Source organism: Silene latifolia, chromosome 11 (genome assembly GCF_048544455.1).
Source record: "Silene latifolia isolate original U9 population chromosome 11, ASM4854445v1, whole genome shotgun sequence".
Lineage (NCBI taxonomy): Eukaryota > Viridiplantae > Streptophyta > Magnoliopsida > Caryophyllales > Caryophyllaceae > Silene > Silene latifolia.
Window position 1 is genome coordinate 84,220,840 of NC_133536.1, and position 19,152 is coordinate 84,239,991.

Below are 19,152 nucleotides of genomic sequence, written 5' to 3' on the forward strand. Positions count from 1 at the left end.
AGAGTGTTACCCTATAGATATGACCTAGGGGATCAACTGGTCACCACTGTCGTACGACAGTAATGTCAAACTCTAGTCAGCCAATCATTACCGATATGTGTGGACAAGTTGACAGTAAAATATTACTTCCCAATTGTATTCTTTAAAATGAGACTTAAACATGTGATCATCATGATCAACAGTTGTGATCGCATTATTGTCGGAGGACACATATTCCAACATTATTATTATTATTATTATATTATTATTATTATTATTATTATTATTATTATTATTATTATTATTATAATTATTATTATTTTATTATTCCTTCTCAAACATAACTCGTATAAATACAATACTGGTTATTACAGTTTTCTCCCCTTAAAATGAACTTCGTCCCCGAAGTTCGCCCCACTCTCTCCTTTCCTCAAGTCTCCTCAAATCTCGTCACCAATTCTCAAATACTCTCTCGAGGTTCTTACTGTCATCATCACTCTCATTATGCTAATATGATTCTCACGTCTCTCACAAGTCTCACAACAGCTCACACGTTTTCTTTTATCGTATATCCTCTCTTTACTCATACGCTACTCAAGTGCATATTACGCTCGTTTTCCTGCTTTAAATTCCCAATTATTACACTTTGATTAATAAATGGAAGAAGTTCTTCAACAATCTTCACTTACAAGCCAAGTACCCAAATGTAAACTATCCAACTAAGTAATTAAGATTTAATTATGGAAAGATTAAAACTTTGATTAAGGAAACTTGCATAAAATTAGAGAGTTTTTCAGATCTAAGGTAATGTGTCTAAATGAAATTAGAGATGGGGTATTTATAGTTTACAACAATTTTAGGTCAAAAATTACAAAGGAAGGAAATATCAGCAGGGATGCCTGCGCCGGCCGCCGGTGCTGCACCTAGCTGGGAGATCTCTGTAAGTTTTGCTTCAATTTCAAGGTCATCAGGTGTTCCCAGCCGGTGGGCCGGCCGACTGGGAATCCTCTGTATTTCTTCTCATCTCTGAAGTCATCAAGTATGGACAATCGGTGGGCCGGCTGGCGGTGGCCCACCCGGCAGGGAATCCCCTGCTTCATTTCTCCTATTTACTTCCTTAGCTCATGGTGAGGGTGCCCAGCCGGTAGACGAGCTGCCGGCCGCTCGGCTAGGAGGCTCTTCTCAGCTTCTTCTCCTCTTCTTTCCTATACAATCTTCAAAACTTCCTAACTTGCTCCCATTTCTTCCTTTCCGTCTCAAATCGTACAACGTGAGACACAAAATCATATAACGGGTAATAGGAAAACAAAATGCAAGTAATAGACATAAAAACCGTCTCAAAATTTCAAAATGCATAGAAAAGAAGGGAGAATTACGATCAAATAAATGCATATCAATGGGAAACCTCACCAATGCACCAACCTCCCCATAATTTGAGCCTCCACCATTTTTAGAGGAGGTTCCCAAATTTTTATATTTAAATTGTCAATCACATTGTTGCATAAATGTAGTTATAAATTGGGGAGGGTAATGAAAAAATTAGTGGAAAATGAAGTAGACGAATAAAAATAAAATAAAAAAAAGATTAAATATAGGAATCCTATTGTTGCGGATGCTCTGAGAGCATCCACAAATGACCTTTTTTTACCTCCACATATGCCTTCTTTTTTATCAAATGGGAAACGCCATCAATGCACATTGACATACCTCCCCAATATTATGGGGCTACTCTATTTTTTGGGGAGGTTCCCAAATGAAAAGTAAGGGTGAAGGTGATTGGTTTATCTTTTGGTAGAGGTGATCAATTGCGAGCTTTGGCATGATATGGGCCGGGTTCACATTAATTTTTTGACCCACGGACAAGAAAGTTAGCGGGTTTGTGACAGGTTAGTGGGATGGGCCTTTGTAATTTTCTTAAAGTGCCTTGTCCGTACCCGCTTCAATGGACTGGACGACCCTTGAACAACTCTATCTTTTGGGGAGGTTCCCATATTCTTGTACATAAATTTATGTTGTTGAGGAACTCCATTATTGCATATATGTAGTTATAAATTGGAGATAGTATATGAAAAAATATGTGGAAAATAAGACGGACGAATAAGAAAATAGAAAATAAAATACGTGTTACCTCACCTCTGCGAATGCTCTAATCGCTAAAAACAAAAATGAAACAATTTGCCCAAAACAAATCTCCAGCCCAACCCAAATGAACCTGAAATATGACACATTTGAACTAACCCGACCTAAACAAGCGGGATCCAAACCTGACCGGACCGACTCGTTTACCAAGGATACATAAGAGTTAGCGTTGAGCATAAACCCTTTCCTCCCATTTTGACGAAATCCAAAACCCCAGATATCCCCACCCACAAAAATGAGCACTTTTAATAGCAGCACCACCACTACCCCTAACTTCGACAACCTCCTCCTCGATTCCCTCCTCAACCGCCTCAAAATCCGCCCACCACAACCACCACCATCAACCACCACCACCACAGCCAACGACCACCCTCTCCTCTCCTCCTCCTTCGAAGAATTCCTCGCCGCCCATCTCTCTGACTCCTCCTTCGAAGACTCCTTCTCCGATGACGACTACGATGACTTCAACCATTACGGCGATGACGACAACGACGACGACGACGGTACAGTAAAGAGGACATCTTCGCGGCTGTCCAAGGAGGAATCGAGGCTTGAGAAGCAGATAGTCAAGGTCATACTAAACGGCAACATCCAAACCCTTAAACCCAATTCTGGTCAGGCTGTATCCATCGGAGACCACCATGTTTGCGTCGGGTTTCATGAGGAGGAAGGCGGGTCGGGTTACCGGGTCTGGGAGTGGCATGGTCATATCATGTTGTTTGATGATGATCATGGTTACACTCCTGAGTATATTTATGGCAATTATTTCGAGAGGTTGGTTGCAGGTCGCAAGGTTGACAGTAAGAAGCGAGAGGAGGAGAAAGGGAAAGATGAGAAGAAGGTGGATAATAATACTTGTAATTTGGGGTTGAGGGAGTTGATTGACAATGCTGCTCAGGGCCCGGGTGAAACTAGGGTTCTTCACTGCGGTCGAAATGCTGCCTTATCCAGGTAATTATGCTGCCTTTGTTTTATATTGTGTTTGTTTGTCTGTTTATTTGTATGTTTGTAAGATGATTATCTTTGAAGCTTGCTGTTATAAAGCTACACCCGGAATATCATGTGTCACCTTGCCTTGGAGCAATGGATTTGGTTTCGTTAATTATTGGGGATGTTGTGTAAATTGAGATGTATATAATACGCCTTCAGAATTTCAGAGGTGGTTTCTTATTTAACTAGTCCTAAGAAACTGTGTGGTAAGTAGTGCCGCAGTGACGAACAAATGTCAGGAGGCAATTATATGATGAGGTGACTTGCTTAATATGGCGTGTTTTATGTCGTTGGTGCCTTGCTTAATAACGAGTCTTTGATTCCATTGGAATTTATTTCCATCGCTTATCTTTTTTTTTTCCAACTTGTTTGGACCTGCATCGCCCATAACCCAGTTCAAGCATCCTCTATGGAGACCTTCTCCCCTCTTTTCACCACCACGACTGTCTCTTCCACATCTTTGTTTTTTTGCTCTATTATCCCCTTAGTGCATCATCCCAGTGAGCTCTTATGGCGTGTTTGGATAGTAAAAGTGGAGGGAAAGTGAGGGGAGGGGGATGGAGGGAAGGGAAAGGGAGGGAATGAAAGGGGAGTGGATGTTTGGATACAATTTCCCTCCAAATCTTGCCTATTGTGGAGAGATTTTGATTTGCCTTGGAGGAGGGAAAATGGATCCCTCCAAATTCCTCCCTCCATTTCCCTCCACCCTTATTTGCTATCCAAACAAGGGATTTTAAATCCCCTACTCTCCCTCCCTTTCTTTTCCCTCCAAATCTCTCAATCCAAACACACCCTTAATGTTAACTCCAATATATCAAACTTGATTTCAGCAGCAATTTTTGCACTTCAGACATGCATTAGACCCGCATCAGTCCTTACAATATTACTCCCCCGCAATTGTTCAATTAGGACCATTGGATTGCTCTTGCAAATCATTTCTCTTTGCTCTGACATGTATGGTGCCTGATTTCTATAGTTTCAATGCTTGTTTGAAGTTAGAGTTGAACCATGGCCTGTTTTGTGAAACCATTGTAGCAAACGTGCAAAAAATTGGAAAAGCAATTTTGACACCAGAAAAGCAACAACCGATTATGGTCCCCGGGGACTGAGTAAATAAAGCGCACCAACTAGGAAAGTAGGAACTAGCACATGATGTAGCATTTTGTGAAAATACCATAGTATAGACAAAAGAAGTTCGGTAGAGTTAGACATTTAGGCCTTCTTCGGTTGAGTTTTGCCATTGAATGGAGGTGACTTGGATATGGTCTTTGGGTTTACTAACCCCGCATTGTTTTGGATATCTTTCTCACACCTTTTTATATTATTTCGCCTCTTCTTAATCTTATTTATTTCTTTTTTCTTTGCTTCTCTTTTTCCGCCTTCCATTTCTTTTCTTTCATCTTGCTTTCCTTTCCCTTTGCCTACAACCCACATGCTTTAAAGTTTAAATTACCATTATTTTCACCTTTTCCTCTTGTTGATGTCTTTAATCTTCTTGTCTTGCGTCCTCTCTCCGTACCTTTTATTTGTTCGACCTCCTAGACTCCTAGTAAGCCATGCCCATATTGTTTCAGAAGCAAATAATGTTCTTGTTGGGGTGAGGTTTAATGATATCAAACATCCATGTATTTAGCATTAACTCACAAGTCTCAACATTATCTGATGGGGACTAATTAGTAGACTATCCATGATAATAGTTATGTTATTGCAGTCAACTGTTGAAACAATTCACATCCCAAGTTAGAACTCAACTCACATTGGTTGGGAACTTCCATCCACTGGCCTACACTGATTTACTGTACGATGTCGCTCCTAGCCCACTTTATGAACGTGGTTGGTGACAAGAATGGCCGAGGCAGCTGATGATTGTTGTAAAAGGTAAGGTAGAGAAGTGGCCGCTGAGGATGATTGTGGAAGTGTGACCAAATGTCTAGCTCACAGTAGCAGGATTGTTATGCCAACCCCATATGTAAGAGGTGTACAAACTAATAGATGATAAACCAAACTACCCTTACAGGCTTACCTTTTCTCTCACTTTACGCGTGTGATCAATTATTCTTCTTGTGGTTGTAGACCGTGGTCGATGGAATGTGTATGTAGAGATTGACCGTTCTGCAATTTTCATCTTGGGTCATTTGGCAACAACTTCTTTGTGTAGCTAAAACAAGGGTAAAGTTGTGTACATCAGCCCCTTCCCCCTTATCCGGCAATTTGCAAGAGCCATTGAGGCACTTGGGTAATGTTGTTGTGTACATTTGTGTGTTAACCTTAGAGTGATCGTGAACTAATAGGGTTTGTCTTGTGCCAAATTACTTGGTTGCTCCCTTTTTCGTTATCTGGGACACGGGCATGTTATAAAAATCGGTATGTTGGGGGTAGTTTGTGTGGCTTGATGATTGATAAGGTGGTGGAAGGAAAGAGAAGGGCAAGGAGTGTTAAAAGATTTGTTTTCTAAATTGTGATTTTATGGTGATTCCATCAAGGTTGAATGCAAGGTTTCGTCTTGGTACTCGTATTGCAATTCTTGTTTCCGTTTTTAATGGAACCGAAGACTCTCTCACTATCATTAGGTTTTGGATTGTCATGGAACAAAGCAAAACGACTTATTAAATTGGCTGCACTTCTTTTTTTGTCTGAAGTAGCAGTCACTCAATGCAATTTTCGGCATATTATGGGTCATCCAATAGTCTCTTTCTAACCAACACCTGGGCAAGGTTGTGTACATCTGACACGCCTTACCCATTATTTGTAGTAGCCCATGAGGCAATGAGGTATGTTGTGTATCGGTGTTGCAATTCTTCTTCTGTTGATGCAGATCATATTGATGTTAAGAAATTTAATTTTGGATTTTGGTCGATGTTGCCTGTGATTTTGTTAGTTCAAGTGTTCGATAAATTTGCTAATTTCAAGTTGCCATCTGACTTTAGAGAGGCCACCCATATCCTATCTGACTATCTCTACTCTTACAACAAAATCAGAGATAGCAATAACATCGACAAATCCTAGAACTATCCCCCATTTCATACTGCCATTGATCTTCAATCAATTGGTGCCATCAATCATTCTAGATACCATGCTTTTATCCCTAGCTTCAACGGGGAACCTGATGTTAGCACGAAATCTGCATCTGAGCTCATCAATAATCATGCTCGCAAGCTTTGCTGGGTTGATAAGGGTCATTTCCACTCTACACTGATTCCGTTGCCTCCATAAGTGATAGATACATGCATTTATACAAGCATTTACCAATCCCTTCTTGAGCTTAGAGTCCTTCCTTTTCAATCTCCACTGAGTGGTATCTCGGTATGGTATAGATATGCCCATCCAGTCCCCAATCAAGGTGAGAACTTTCCTGCTATACTCACATTCAAAGAACAAATGTGCCGTATGTTGTGTACTACCATCCCTGCATATGTGACAGTATCGTCTGAGCTTATACCCAATTTATGCAATTTTTCCTTTGTGTTCATGTTATTGTGGAAATAGATCCAAACCAGGAAACCATGTTTAGGGATAGTCATTCTGTTCGATATGAGTGTTGACCATTTCAAATTATCCCTTTTGATTCGTATATGCCCACTGCAGCTTTATTCCACAATATATCATCCTTCAACCCCAAACCTCCTTCTTTCTTTGGTTTGCATGCTCTCTCCCAGGGGATCTCATGTAATCCACTCCCCCATCCCAAAGGAAGTTTCTACATATGTTTTCAATTTTTGTGATAACTCCTATAGGCAGAATAAACATAGAGGCCCAGTACTTATGGAGGAGTGTCTTGAGAACTGATTTAACTAGCACAAGCCTGCCAGCATAAGATAATTTTCTAGCCCCCAGACCTCTTATTCTTTGCACTATCTTCTCAATTAGAGGCTGGTAATCATGAGCATCCAATCTGGTTGTCTTTATAGGGACACCAAGATACCTGAAAGGCAATTTGCCTTCCACCATGCCTGAAACATGAATAATATCTTTCTTCAGTTCTTCTCCAACCCCATTAAAATAGGCATTGGACTTCCCCTTACTCATTTTGAGTCCAGAGGACTCGTAAAAGGTAGCAAAGGTCCTGAGCATAATCATTATAGATTGAACATCACCTTTACAGAATAACAAGTCATCTGCAAACAAATGTGTCATTCTCATAGGGTTGCATAGAGGATGGTATCTCAAATCATTCTTCTCTGTAGTATGAGCTAGTAACCTTGACAAGTACTCCATGCAAATTGTGAAAAGGAGGGTAGATAGGGGATCCCCCTGTCTCAGCCCCTCTCTTACCCTTAAAAAAACCAAACAAATTGCCATTTAAATTGAGAGAGTAAGATGCAGTTGTAACACATTGCATTATCCATCCCCTGAATTGGATAGGAAATTTAAGAGCAATCAGCATCTGTTCTAGGAAAGAGAGATCTATTTTGGTTCTAGGTGATTGATAGTACAAGCAATATTGGACACATATTTGGTAGTATTTTTTGTATTATACGATTATACGAACTTTGTAGTCATTGTGCTGTGTATGTCCACAAGAAACAACCCATGCTTCCTTATTACCCTTCTCTTCGCTAAATTATTCTGTTTATGATCAGCATAACCAGGAAGACCAACCAATGCATTATATCCCTTCCTAAGAAGTGTTGAACGCATGACAGCATTATTTATTGTGATTCCAAATGTTCAAACTATTATATATGAGTTATAACTTTACAAGGATCTTGCATTCATTGTAAGAGATCTTTGTTCTGAAGTCCAAGAAGAATCACGGAGAGGCTGCTTTGAGCACTTCCCTTGTGATAGATATTTGTGTTACCAAATTGTGTCTTGATGTAATGTGTTCATCCACAGACGACAGAACGCGTTTACAAAACCTTAATATTCTCCATATATTAGAAGCATTACTATCTTGACATTACTATATCTTGACATATTCATTCAATCTTGAGTAACGCGAGAGCTACCCTAATTTAAGTACCCCTGGACCTGAAGGCAAATCAATGGTTGAACCCTCCAAGTCCCAACATTTGGATGGTTAAAATTGAACCTCTGACCTCTTTTTATCTCTTTTGTTTAAGAGATAAGAACCCTTGTTACTCGTACCATTCAACTTTAGTGCTGGAATTCATTTTGGTCAGAAATAAAGATGAGGCAACATAGTGCTGACATTTATATGAATTTGCGTTGAAGCAGGGTTCTCGAAGGTGCAAGTGAAGCGTGAGTCATTGATGATGCTTTTGTTGGTTATAGTTCCAAGCATATATCTCTTCAAGGTCTTTTGTTGCTGCACTAGGATCCAGCGGTATTTTACGTGGCACTAAATACATTTTTGTTTGAAGGATCATTTCGGATGGAAGAAGGTCTAGTAGTTTCTTTTTTTTTTCTGCAACAGATAAATGTCATTTTTGTAAGCAAATGCACAACTGTTCCAAGTTTGCAGGAAAACGAGTTAGTTTTGGATTGGTAATAGAAATACTGCTTGGTCTGAATCTAATTGTCTGAGATTTATATCAAGTGTAACTAATGATATACAGTGTACCTGGTTTGTATGGTTTACTATGGAGTCTTTCATGCCGTGATGTGTCAGCCACCACATCCTAGTGGTGAACATGGTGGGTTGTGCTGATTGGTGCCATGAAAAAAACGTACCCATTTCATCCCATTTTTATTGTCCTTTTGTTAGAGGATTGAACGAGAGATTCTTTTGCTAGAGATAGTGGTAGTTAGTTATTTAGGAGCAATATTGGATGATCAAGCTTATTCCTTACTAAATCTAGAAAAGAGAATGATTTTGGATAAATTTTGTGGGAAAGACAATAAAATTGGAATAGCGGGAGTACTTGTTAAAGGTCTCCAATTGCTATGATATTCATGTCCATGTCAACAGTATTCTTATGCTAGAGATAGTCGTCGTTAGTTATCCTTTCAATTTTAGAGGGCGTGTCGCTCCAAAATGGCAACGAATTAGGTATACAAGAACGCTGCTCCATTTAACATAAAGTTAGGCGCAACCTGAAGGAGCATCAATACAATTTCGATGCAGAACCGTTGCACAAGTCTTAAATATGAATCGTTAGCTGAGAAGCTCGTTCCATGTGAATAAAACAAGGGTGTTGCTCTTTCATGTACAACTTTTGCTTAATCATGTACATATTTGACAATTTTACCCTTTAATTTTTTCAGTAGTGTTCGTGGTTTTCTCCCTCTTTCTTTCCCTTCTATTCCTAATTTTTCACCCATCTCCCTTCCCATAGAAACCTTCATCTGTCGCCCTTTTCTCACCAGATCGACCCACCTCTGCCACCCCCATCCCACTGCGTCATAAAATCAACCATTTTTTGGCGATACTCGAACGAGAGAAATCCTTAACTAGTGTGACGCCGACGATTGTACAAGGATTTTGTTGGAGTTCGTTCTAAATTTAAGCACACTCGCATTGTTGATGCACCTCTTAATCATGACTACATCTCTAGATTTGGTCGTCTTTTAGTTGCTTTCAATTTGTCTTTGCATTGCTTGTATTAAATGGAACTTCTGATGAAAGTTATTAGGGAGTAAACTAAATTGTGTAAATAAATTTGTTCAATCTTTTAATTCCTCGCAGTGCTTAATTAATCAAAGATAATATATATTTTAGTTGCAAATCCTAATTAATTTGATAAAAACGATTAACACAAATAATTGATACTTGTTTGATATGAAAATTAAACGTAGTTGCTCATTCATGTATGCATTTTACTCAATCATGTATTTTTTACCATAATATTTCCATAAGATACCCTTTTCCTTCAAAACAAAAATAAATAAACTTCTCTTTTTCCTCTTCTCAAAAACCGATCAATTTTTTTACTAAGATTAGAAGTTATGCAACTTAATTCTTATATTAAACAAGTAAATATTCTATTTTCATCAATTATACATCTTAATCATAGGCATTTTCTATTATCAAATTCATTATAATTTTATGCAATTAGATCTAATTAGGTTAATAAAATTAGGGTTAATTAAAATTAATCTGGGGAGGGGCTGGTGGGAAGGGAAAAGGGTAGTAGCTTGCCTGAACGTTGATTAAGAATACGGATTAGGAGGGTGCAAGTGATTAGAGAATAACGAATACATGGGTGAACAAAAATGTTAAATATTGAGCTAGTAAAATCTTGAATGAAAATTTTTTCTTCCTAAAGAGGAGACCAAAACAATTGAATAATCTTTTTCTTATGAAAGAAAAACAAATGAATATAATCCATACAAGTATCTCGTTGCGATAGTCGGTGGATGAGGGAGATAGCAGGCGGTGGTGGCGAGAGTGGCAGGCGGGGTGGTAGGATGGTGGACGAGGAGAGTTTGAAGAAAATTGGGGGAAATTGAAAGGGAAGGCAAGCACATGAATGAGTTTAATGGAAAGGGTAAAATCGGTAATGTCGTACATGATTGAGTAAATCATGTACATGAATGAGCATAACCCATTAAAAGCTATAATTGAAGAATTGGGAGTAATTTTGTTGTGTCTTAAGAGAGAGAGAGAAAATTTTGTTTTCATTTTGAGGAGAAGGGTATTTAATGGAAAACTTGTGAAAATATGTACATGATTGAGCAAAATCTGTAAATGAAAGAGCAACTACGTAAAACAATTAATCACAAAGCATTCAAGAAACATCACACGGAACGGTATAGAAGTGATGACAAAAATAAAACAGAAAAAACCCAACAAAAGAGGCTCCTCAAACGGCTAACATAAGTGAAAGAAGGGTACACAAATGTTGTCTTACCAGTTACTGGTAACTGGTAAGACTCACTTTAATAGCACCTTGTTTTTGCATTCATCCTTGTAACTTACAAAAGTGACGACGTGCATAAGAACCATTACTACATGCAAATAACCGGCTGACATAAGGGATATGTCGTCCATATTCCCAATGCAAATCCTGTGTCTCATCTCATGTCTCATTAATTCTCCTCGCGACACATGATGGGACACAAATGTGGGATAGATAATCTCAACTCATACATTCCCCCTTGTCCCTCAAAAACAAGCAACCTTAGACAAATCCGAAAAGATGAGATAGATTGAAAATATAAAGTCAGCCTAGTTCTTACATAGTACTAGAACAAAGAGTGTGTTGTGGTACTGAAAACGAATTAATGACCTAGGCTTATTGCAGAAATCACATTCACGATTTAGTTTGATACAGCTTTCAAACACAATGTACCCTCTCACGAGGAAGAATAACTTCATCATACAATACATACATAATGTATCACTAATTACAAACTAATAACGATGTCTTATTCCAAAACTTGACATCAACTAACATGGAAGGTCAACAGAGAAAAAAAGGTAGCCAATGAAAGTCAAACTAGCGTATTTAGTTAATGAAACTTCAATAATTTCAAACATCATTTTTTTAAACTTTACCTCACATTAAATCGCAAATAACTTACGTGCAGGATCATCACATCAACGCTTCTCCGTCCTATGTGCTTGAATGATAACATTGTCCTCAACGTGTTGATCAAAGATCATTTGTGGATGATCAAGAGTGTACGGGTGCAGAAAAGTAATAAAAATGAAACACTCAACTTGAAGAGGTATTCGTCTGAGTTCCATTCGGGATTGTCTTGCTGATTATTCCCTTTCCAAAATAATCAGCAATTACAGAGAACCCATCTTTAGAATTCTTCACTTGCTGATAAAATTGGTCTTGGTCTGTAGAATTTTGTTCCAAGCTCCTTTTCATTTCAATTACAGACCTGTACTCGGGAGCACACTCAGGGCACTCTTTTTCATTGTCACCGAGACAATGTAGATGGTATGAGTGCATGCACATGAAGTGCACTGCTGGAAGATCAAGGGTAAAAGTACATGCAGTACACTTGCTGAGCTGAAAGATTCTTGCATTTGTCCTCAGATCCTCGATTTCTTTTCTCATCGTTGATGTGTCCTCCTGCAAATTGTGAAGAAAACTCTTCCATCATTTTTTTCCCAAAGAACTTTGTAGTAGCCAATTGCCTCAAACAAAATTAGCAACATTACTCTAATAGTCTAGTGCCTTAAAAGGATCCCACAAACAGCGGAGTAGGAGAGGAGGAGAAGTTATTCGCAACACTAATTGACTATTTCTACATGACCCACAATGAAAACTGGGTTGAAAATCGCATTTAATGACTACTAGCTCACAGGAAAATAAAGGTAGCCAATTTAAAAAGACAATTTGGATCATAATCTAGAACCAAAGAATAATGAGCCTTAGCCAATTACCACAGGTATTCTTAGAAAAAAAAAAAGGTTTTTTTTCTACGTGGTACTCCTGTATTTTTTCGAATTCTACGTGGTACCCCTAGGTTTTTGAAAACATTAGTAGTACCCCTAAACTTAGTAAAATGTTTTTAAAAAACTCAAACTACTAAAAATCAAGTATTTAAACAGTTCAATTTTGTAAAGAAAATATGTTTGCGATTGAGTAAATGATATTTATGTTAATGGCATGACAACTTATTGCCAAAAAAAAACAATCAAAAATGCATAAACTAAACATTTAAATGAGGCGGATTAGAGCATTTTGGGTATTTTAAGATGTTTTCATTAAGTTTAGGGGTACCACCAATATTTTTGAAAAATGAGGGGTACCAAGTAGAATTCGGAAAAAATAAAAATAATTAGAAAAACCGTAAGAAACCAATATATGGCAGTTCATATTCTTTTTAAGCATATTCTTCAGAAAAAGTGGGAGTAGCCTGCTTTCTTACACAGTTTAACATGACTGAAACTGCTTAAGTTTTAAGGCATGTAAATAAAAGCACTGGTTTTGTTCTTTCAGCTGTTATGCATGCCATCAACAACTGCAATATAAGCATTTTGTCGTCAAGGAACTAACAAGGTAAGAGACTATTTCTATTTCATTTCAGTGTTTGGCATGGATGCATTATATGCAAATTAACCAACATCTTTAGATAAATTCTCTGTTTTATACCAAACTACCAAGGTAGGTTCACCAGTGCTTAATGCTAATATGACCGCCTAAGCAGTGACGAAGAAAAGCATTTTGTCCAGGGAAAAGAGATGCCCGAGATCATAGACAACATCATATATCAAAATGCCTGTTGAAACGAAAAACTGAGAGTTACCTGATACTTCTCCACAGCTCGTCTATCCGCTTCGATCAGCTTAGACTCTTGTTCAAGTTTTCGTGCAATGTAATCCTTAATTACGGAAAGTGTGAGGCATGGATTCTGAGATAATGTTTGAATAACAATAATAGGTGGCAAAATATCATCCCTCTCAACATATGTCAGGACTTCTTTAACTTCTCTGGAGCAGTCTTCTCCAAGTTCCCCAAAGTATTTTAATACATCTGCCCAAAGAGTGGGATCTCCTCCTTTACCAGAATCTCCAAGCCTATTGCAGCAAGCAATCAATCCCTCATGGTCATGGGCCACCATGTAAGAAGCAATTACCTCCTTATAGAGTTTCATTTTCTCATAAAGAAACAAAATTCCTTCTCTAAAATCATTCATTTCACAGAGGATTATAGCAAGATCAACATCATAAAGTGGATTTTCTAGATCAGATGGCCATGCACTTTTAAGTAAACGCAACCCTTTCTCCCGCCTTACAATACGGCCTTTATCATCATCATTTGACGGCATTTTCCCGTTTCCTGATGGCTTTAGGCCCACGGAAACTCCATTAGAGTTATACTGTGACATTGATGGGAAGCTTAAATCATGGGAGATGTACAACTCCAAAAGAGTGTTGTGAATTTCCACCTGCTCATGTGCATCTTTCACCTTGTCAGTGTACTTCTCGAGAAAATCCAATAAAGAAGGTGGATGATGTATAAAAATGGTGATGAAATCGACAGGTGATGGCAGCATAGTTATAGTAGTCTTTCTGGAAGGTTTTCCCTTTTCCTCCTCGGTGCAAAGCTTTAAGAGTATTTCGATAGTCTCCCTTGGTTTGTGCTCTATGAGAATTTTGCCATATTCTTTCACCGTCACCCCAGCTTGGCTGGGCTCAAGGCTTGAAATATACTCCAAGGCTTCATCATATCTACCAAGATCTTCTAGCAGCATCTTCAAGTACAGCTCATGCCTTCCCGCCTTTTTAGCGACATACATTGCATGTTCATGATAACCAGCAGCACGACACACTCGTATCACTGTCTCCACATCAAACTTATGGTCTACACCATCCTCATTTTTGATAAAATAATTCAACTTTTCGACATCTTTTAACTTTGTATAGCAGTTCAATAAGAGGGTAGTATGGTCTTTTGAGGCAATCCCCTTTTCATGTAACTTCTCCAAGTAATTGGTTAGGTTATGGATTCTTTGGGCATCCAAGAATTTCTGAATTACATATGAAGGCTCAAGGTGACCAATGGTAAGGATGTACTGGGCCATAGCCTCATCATACTCTTGCTTGCTATATAAATGATCACCATATTTTCTGAGCACTTGAGCGGTAGCAGCAGCATCAGCTTGCTGACTCTGAACGAGATTGATGGCGACACTGTACAGGTTTTTCTTGAAGAGCACGTCTAACTTGCTTTCCATGTCCTTCTCTCCCACACAAAGGGCTGATCTATCAGCCATTATGAGAATTATGTTGCCCCACTCACACACCATGTATGAGACTTCATTAACGGCAACACTATGAGCAATCAAACGGTTCTTCAGGTCATAAATATTGAATGTATTTTTGCCACTTCTTTGATCTGAAATGACACACAAAAGATATCCACGGAACCATCCAAGGAATTTTTTCTCCCCCTCAAATGCCCAACAAGGACCACGTCCATCGTCCTCGTAAAAATACACAGCTTCGGGTCGTCCAATTATTAGCTCCTGGTTGAACATGGTCGATCACATGTCATTTAACAAAACAACAGAACCTTAATGTCAAATCATCATACAAACAATCAATGACAAATAAAACATTTTTTTTAAAAACAAAAAAAGAAAGGACACACAATTAGTAGTCAATATACAAATAAAGCTAAGGAAGTCAATATTAATCAAATGTATAAAGCCTTTTTACTGTAGTAACAAAGTTGAAAATAATGATGATGATAATCATAATAACAAGAAAAAGTAAATGAATTATTATAAGGAAAAATGTAATAGAATCAAAAGACAAGGTAGATGAAAATCATGTCATTGCCTATAATAAAGACGGTAACAAAGCAACCACATAAGCATACCAAGCGGTCACTCATTGCAACGCTTTTGGATAAGCATCCAATCTGATCCAAAGTTTCCCTTTTTGCTGGTTGGTATTGAAGGTTGAACAAACTAATAGAAGACGGAGTCACTGCAAATAGTTGAAGTGCGGGACCATCGTTTCTGAACCCAAGCCCTGTCACAGCAGCATGACCTGCTGAAGCATTTTCAACACGAAGTGTGAAGCGGGTTATTCTCTCACGACCAATGTCCCCTTTGATGCAATAGATGCTGCCATTATCCAATCCAATGGCTATGACTAATATTGGTGGAGCTTCTTCTAAGACTAAAAAGGATGTTATCTGCAAGGAAAGAGGTATTATAACCCATTTTATAGGATTTGAAGTACATTAAACCAACTGGGCTATCCCAACAAAAAGTTTCATCATGCAAGATAGCAAGATGCTAAACAAACTACGACTCATGTAATCTATTTTCAATTTTGAGGCCACATCCATGTCTGGCACAACATTCAAGGATATGGGTAAGGAGTCTTACACAAGAGATTCCAACCCATGCTGCTCCTAATAAAGGAGAAAGAGAGACTCACTTGACAAAAGCATAGAAAGAAAATCATGAATGAAGCACAAAATATGAATTTTGACTATTGTAATCCTTAAATTTCAAACACATCTCTATTCACTTGAAAAATAAATCTTCCAAATTTATATAAACTATCTTTCAATGATGGGTACACGTACAAGTATCATATCCTCTTTTTAGGACTCCATCCGTTTATCAAATGATGAGTCATGATGAGTCGGTACTCGTAACGGACATCTACAATCAACTTTGAGTACAATATAGGCTATGACAAAACTGTATTGGCAGAAGAAATGATAACGGATGCTGGATGCTACCTTTGCTTCAGGAAATTGATTAGTGAATATGCGCAATGTCTGAATACAATCAGGAACTGCTGTGCTTGTGCTAGAGCCTTCTACCTGGGTTTTATCCAGGTCAAAAACTTTTAGGCACATAGCAGATGCTTGTGGAGATATTTGTTCATCTTGGCCAACGGTAAGAAGGAAACTGCGTTGCTGTTTAGTCCAGGCAATAAAGCACAGATTAACGACATATTTGTCAGCATCATTGACAATTTTTTTATGATTCAGATTTCCAATTTTTTAATATACAAACTTCCAATTTTTTAAATAGGCACAAATAAAATAAGTCATGCAGCTACTCACCTTTGCTTGTCTACTTCCAAATTCTAATCATATGGAACTATCTAGCAATTTCAGGTAAGTTAACCCACGGCAGACAGATTATGTCATTAAAAACCTTTATTCGTCCCCAAAACTCATCTACACCGAATTTTACTATTTAGTACTTATACCAAAAACTACCTCCCATCTTTAAAGCTATGGTTCATTTCAATTGTGTCCTAATCTGGCAAACATGATCAAGATCTTGCTGCAATTTTATCTGGCCCCAATTTAAGGTCATTGGTCACAACATATATGCAAAAGCGGGCAAAGGCAAAACTATCACATGATTTAGTTATCCCTCAATCACAATTCATACTTATGGTTAGTCTACCTGCCTATGAGACTGAGCTCACTTCTTGCAAACCTACAGTAATAGAGAAACACCTAAAAACAGAAGGTAATAGCAGTTATTTGAAAAATCTCCGACAAAATCAAATTAATTGATGTTATCACCGCAGAAAGTCTCCGGGCACCTCTTTTCTTTTACTCCTTTTTCTTCTTCAGATCTGAACAGAATTCTCGCTCACTTTGCTAATGGACTGATTCTTTCCATTTCCAAAAGAGGCAAAAAGACCTGTTGTGCTTTGGTTTTAGCACAAGGGAAAGGCTGCATTCTAAACCCCCTTACCCTGCCTATTGCAGGAGCCTCTCGACTATTATAGGCCTTGCTTGGGATAGGGAAATTAGTGCGAGAGTAACAGAGTTCAAAACAAGAAGAAATTGAGGTAGCTCCAGAAATTGCAAAGTTTACACCAATAGTCCTTTCTTAACAATCAAACCCAAGGTCTGATCTTCTCAACGACAAAGCTCCAACCTTTCCAAATTCCAATATATAAAGCTTCTAATCAACAACCAGAAAGTAATTGATTCACGCTACACTCTGGAATATAAAACCACTAGCTAAATCAAACAAGACATCATATATAACGCTGCAGGCAGGGCAATCAGTTGCTAGGTACTTGACCGGGTTGACGAAACTTGGGGATGACTAAGGGGTAACCACACACTATCATATAAGCATTGTTGTTTGGCATATAGGAACAGATCATTTAATGAAAATCCCACATCTAATCTTTCTTCAACTCTTACATTATTGTGATTGCCCTAGAGTTTGACTTATTAACAAAAACAAAATCACAATATTTTTACATTGCATAGTACTCATATCCAAATTGAATCATACCCACATAAAACAATTACACATTAAAAACATCTTATCCGGAGAAGAATGAATAGAAACCTTGAGATGTTGAAGGAAAAGGACAGAAGAAGAGTGAGCAGGGTAGGCATAATTGAACTTTAAACCACGATCAAGGAGACAAACAACACCATCATCACATCCAACTGCTATTTTACCTCTTCCACTTGAACAACATAATATTTGTCCTGTAATTTCGTCGGGTACTTTACTTTTTCCACCGTATTTATCCTCAAAGAACTCGAATTTTCTCCATTGATACATTCTCAAACCTCCTTCTCTTTTTCTGGGTTCAGATTAACGATAAAGTATGATTTGATTTTTAGAACTCACTGCTGCGCGAGGTCACGATGGGCAGACTTCAGGCTTCAAGAAGATCGCTATTTCGCCTCATTGTTTTTTTTTTTTTTGGGGGGTGTGAGAGGGAGGGGGAATTTCTCTATTTTGTCAATACTACCAATACAAATATTTCTCTCAAAAAGAGTTAAATTAATTTTTTTTTTTTTTTTGACAGCGGTAAATAAAGGTCATACATCGTCACTAATCACTCATAGCCCTCTTAGCGAGGTCATAAGCAATCTTATTAAAACGCCTAGGAATAAAAGTAAAGCATAAACAATGAAAGAAAGGAAATAAGCATCACATGTCATCCAGAAGCCCTTTAGTGAGATGATGTACCATCATCTCGCCGCCCCACGGAGCAACAACGATTTGCAAACAATCAGAAGAAACCTCCAAGTGGAGAATCCCACATTCACGAGCCCAACCCAAAACATCCCCGAGACCTAGAGCTTCAGCTTGCAGCGCAGATTCCGCATTCATTTTAACACTTCTAGATAACAGAAAAGAACCGCCATGGGCATAAGCAGCCCACCCAAAAGCAGCATTCCTTACAGATTTCCACCCTGCATCCACCAATCACCTTAACAGAAGAACAAGATCCTGCTCTACCGACCACATAAAAGGGTCGTTGATAGGCTCGTATATCTACTATCTATTTAGCTTATTTTATGCATAATAAAGCGGCATTGGGATGTGGTTTCACATGATTTACGTCACATTTACCATATTCTTAATGTCGGGTTAGTAATGGAGTTTTGAGCAATGATCGGAAGTAAAGGCATGTCTTGAAGTCTACCATGGTACAAAACATCTACAAGCAAGAAGGAAGACTAGCTAAGACATGAAGAAGTGAAAGGATGAAGCAATTGAAGATTTGAAACTTCGTTTGCACAAGGATCAACTTCAAATGAGTATATCTTGAGTTCTAGAGCTCGTATCGATGCAAGGCCAAGTGGAGATGAAAGCTTATGTTCTTAGCTTTCCAACGACAGGTCACACGCCTCATTTGGCCAAGTAACGAGAGAGATATTGTCTTTTGAAAGTGCAGTCCAGGGGCAAACTCGCACCGTGCGAAATTTCTGCCTA

At 38.4% G+C, this 19,152-nt stretch overlaps 2 protein-coding genes across 2 annotated transcripts; one reads left to right on the forward strand and one right to left on the reverse strand.

The window, feature by feature from the left end:
* The first annotated feature begins 2,289 nt into the window (after positions 1 to 2,289).
* Positions 2,290 to 8,667, forward strand: LOC141611767 (uncharacterized). Its single transcript, XM_074430387.1, has 2 exons — positions 2,290 to 3,069; positions 8,287 to 8,667. Exons 1-2 carry the CDS (start codon positions 2,354 to 2,356, stop codon positions 8,312 to 8,314), a joined length of 744 nt encoding a protein of 247 aa, XP_074286488.1. The 5' UTR covers positions 2,290 to 2,353; the 3' UTR covers positions 8,315 to 8,667.
* Positions 8,668 to 11,220: 2,553 nt separating this feature from the next.
* Positions 11,221 to 18,216, reverse strand: LOC141611768 (vacuolar protein-sorting-associated protein 11 homolog). The gene is made up of 5 exons (XM_074430388.1): positions 17,767 to 18,216; positions 16,176 to 16,355; positions 15,297 to 15,617; positions 13,219 to 14,940; positions 11,221 to 12,038 (listed from the first exon to the last, which is right to left on the reverse strand). The coding sequence occupies exons 1-5, from the start codon at positions 17,986 to 17,988 to the stop codon at positions 11,670 to 11,672; spliced, it is 2,814 nt and encodes a 937-aa protein (XP_074286489.1). The 5' UTR covers positions 17,989 to 18,216; the 3' UTR covers positions 11,221 to 11,669.
* Between the last annotated feature and the right edge of the window lie 936 nt (positions 18,217 to 19,152).

Bases quoted from the DNA above. Each gene is read 5' to 3' on its own strand.
- LOC141611767 (XM_074430387.1), top strand. From the start codon at position 2,354: ATGAGCACTTTTAATAGCAGCACCACCACTACCCCTAACTTCGACAAC. The intron at 3,070-8,286 runs GTAATTATGCTG...GCGTTGAAGCAG, and splicing joins CGAAATGCTGCCTTATCCAG to GGTTCTCGAAGGTGCAAGTG.
- LOC141611768 (XM_074430388.1), bottom strand. From the start codon at position 17,988: ATGTATCAATGGAGAAAATTCGAGTTCTTTGAGGATAAATACGGTGGA. The intron at 15,618-16,175 runs GTAGCATCCAGC...CTTTCCTTGCAG, and splicing joins ATCAATTTCCTGAAGCAAAG to ATAACATCCTTTTTAGTCTT. The intron at 12,039-13,218 runs GTAACTCTCAGT...CACAATTTGCAG, and splicing joins GAGCTGTGGAGAAGTATCAG to GAGGACACATCAACGATGAG.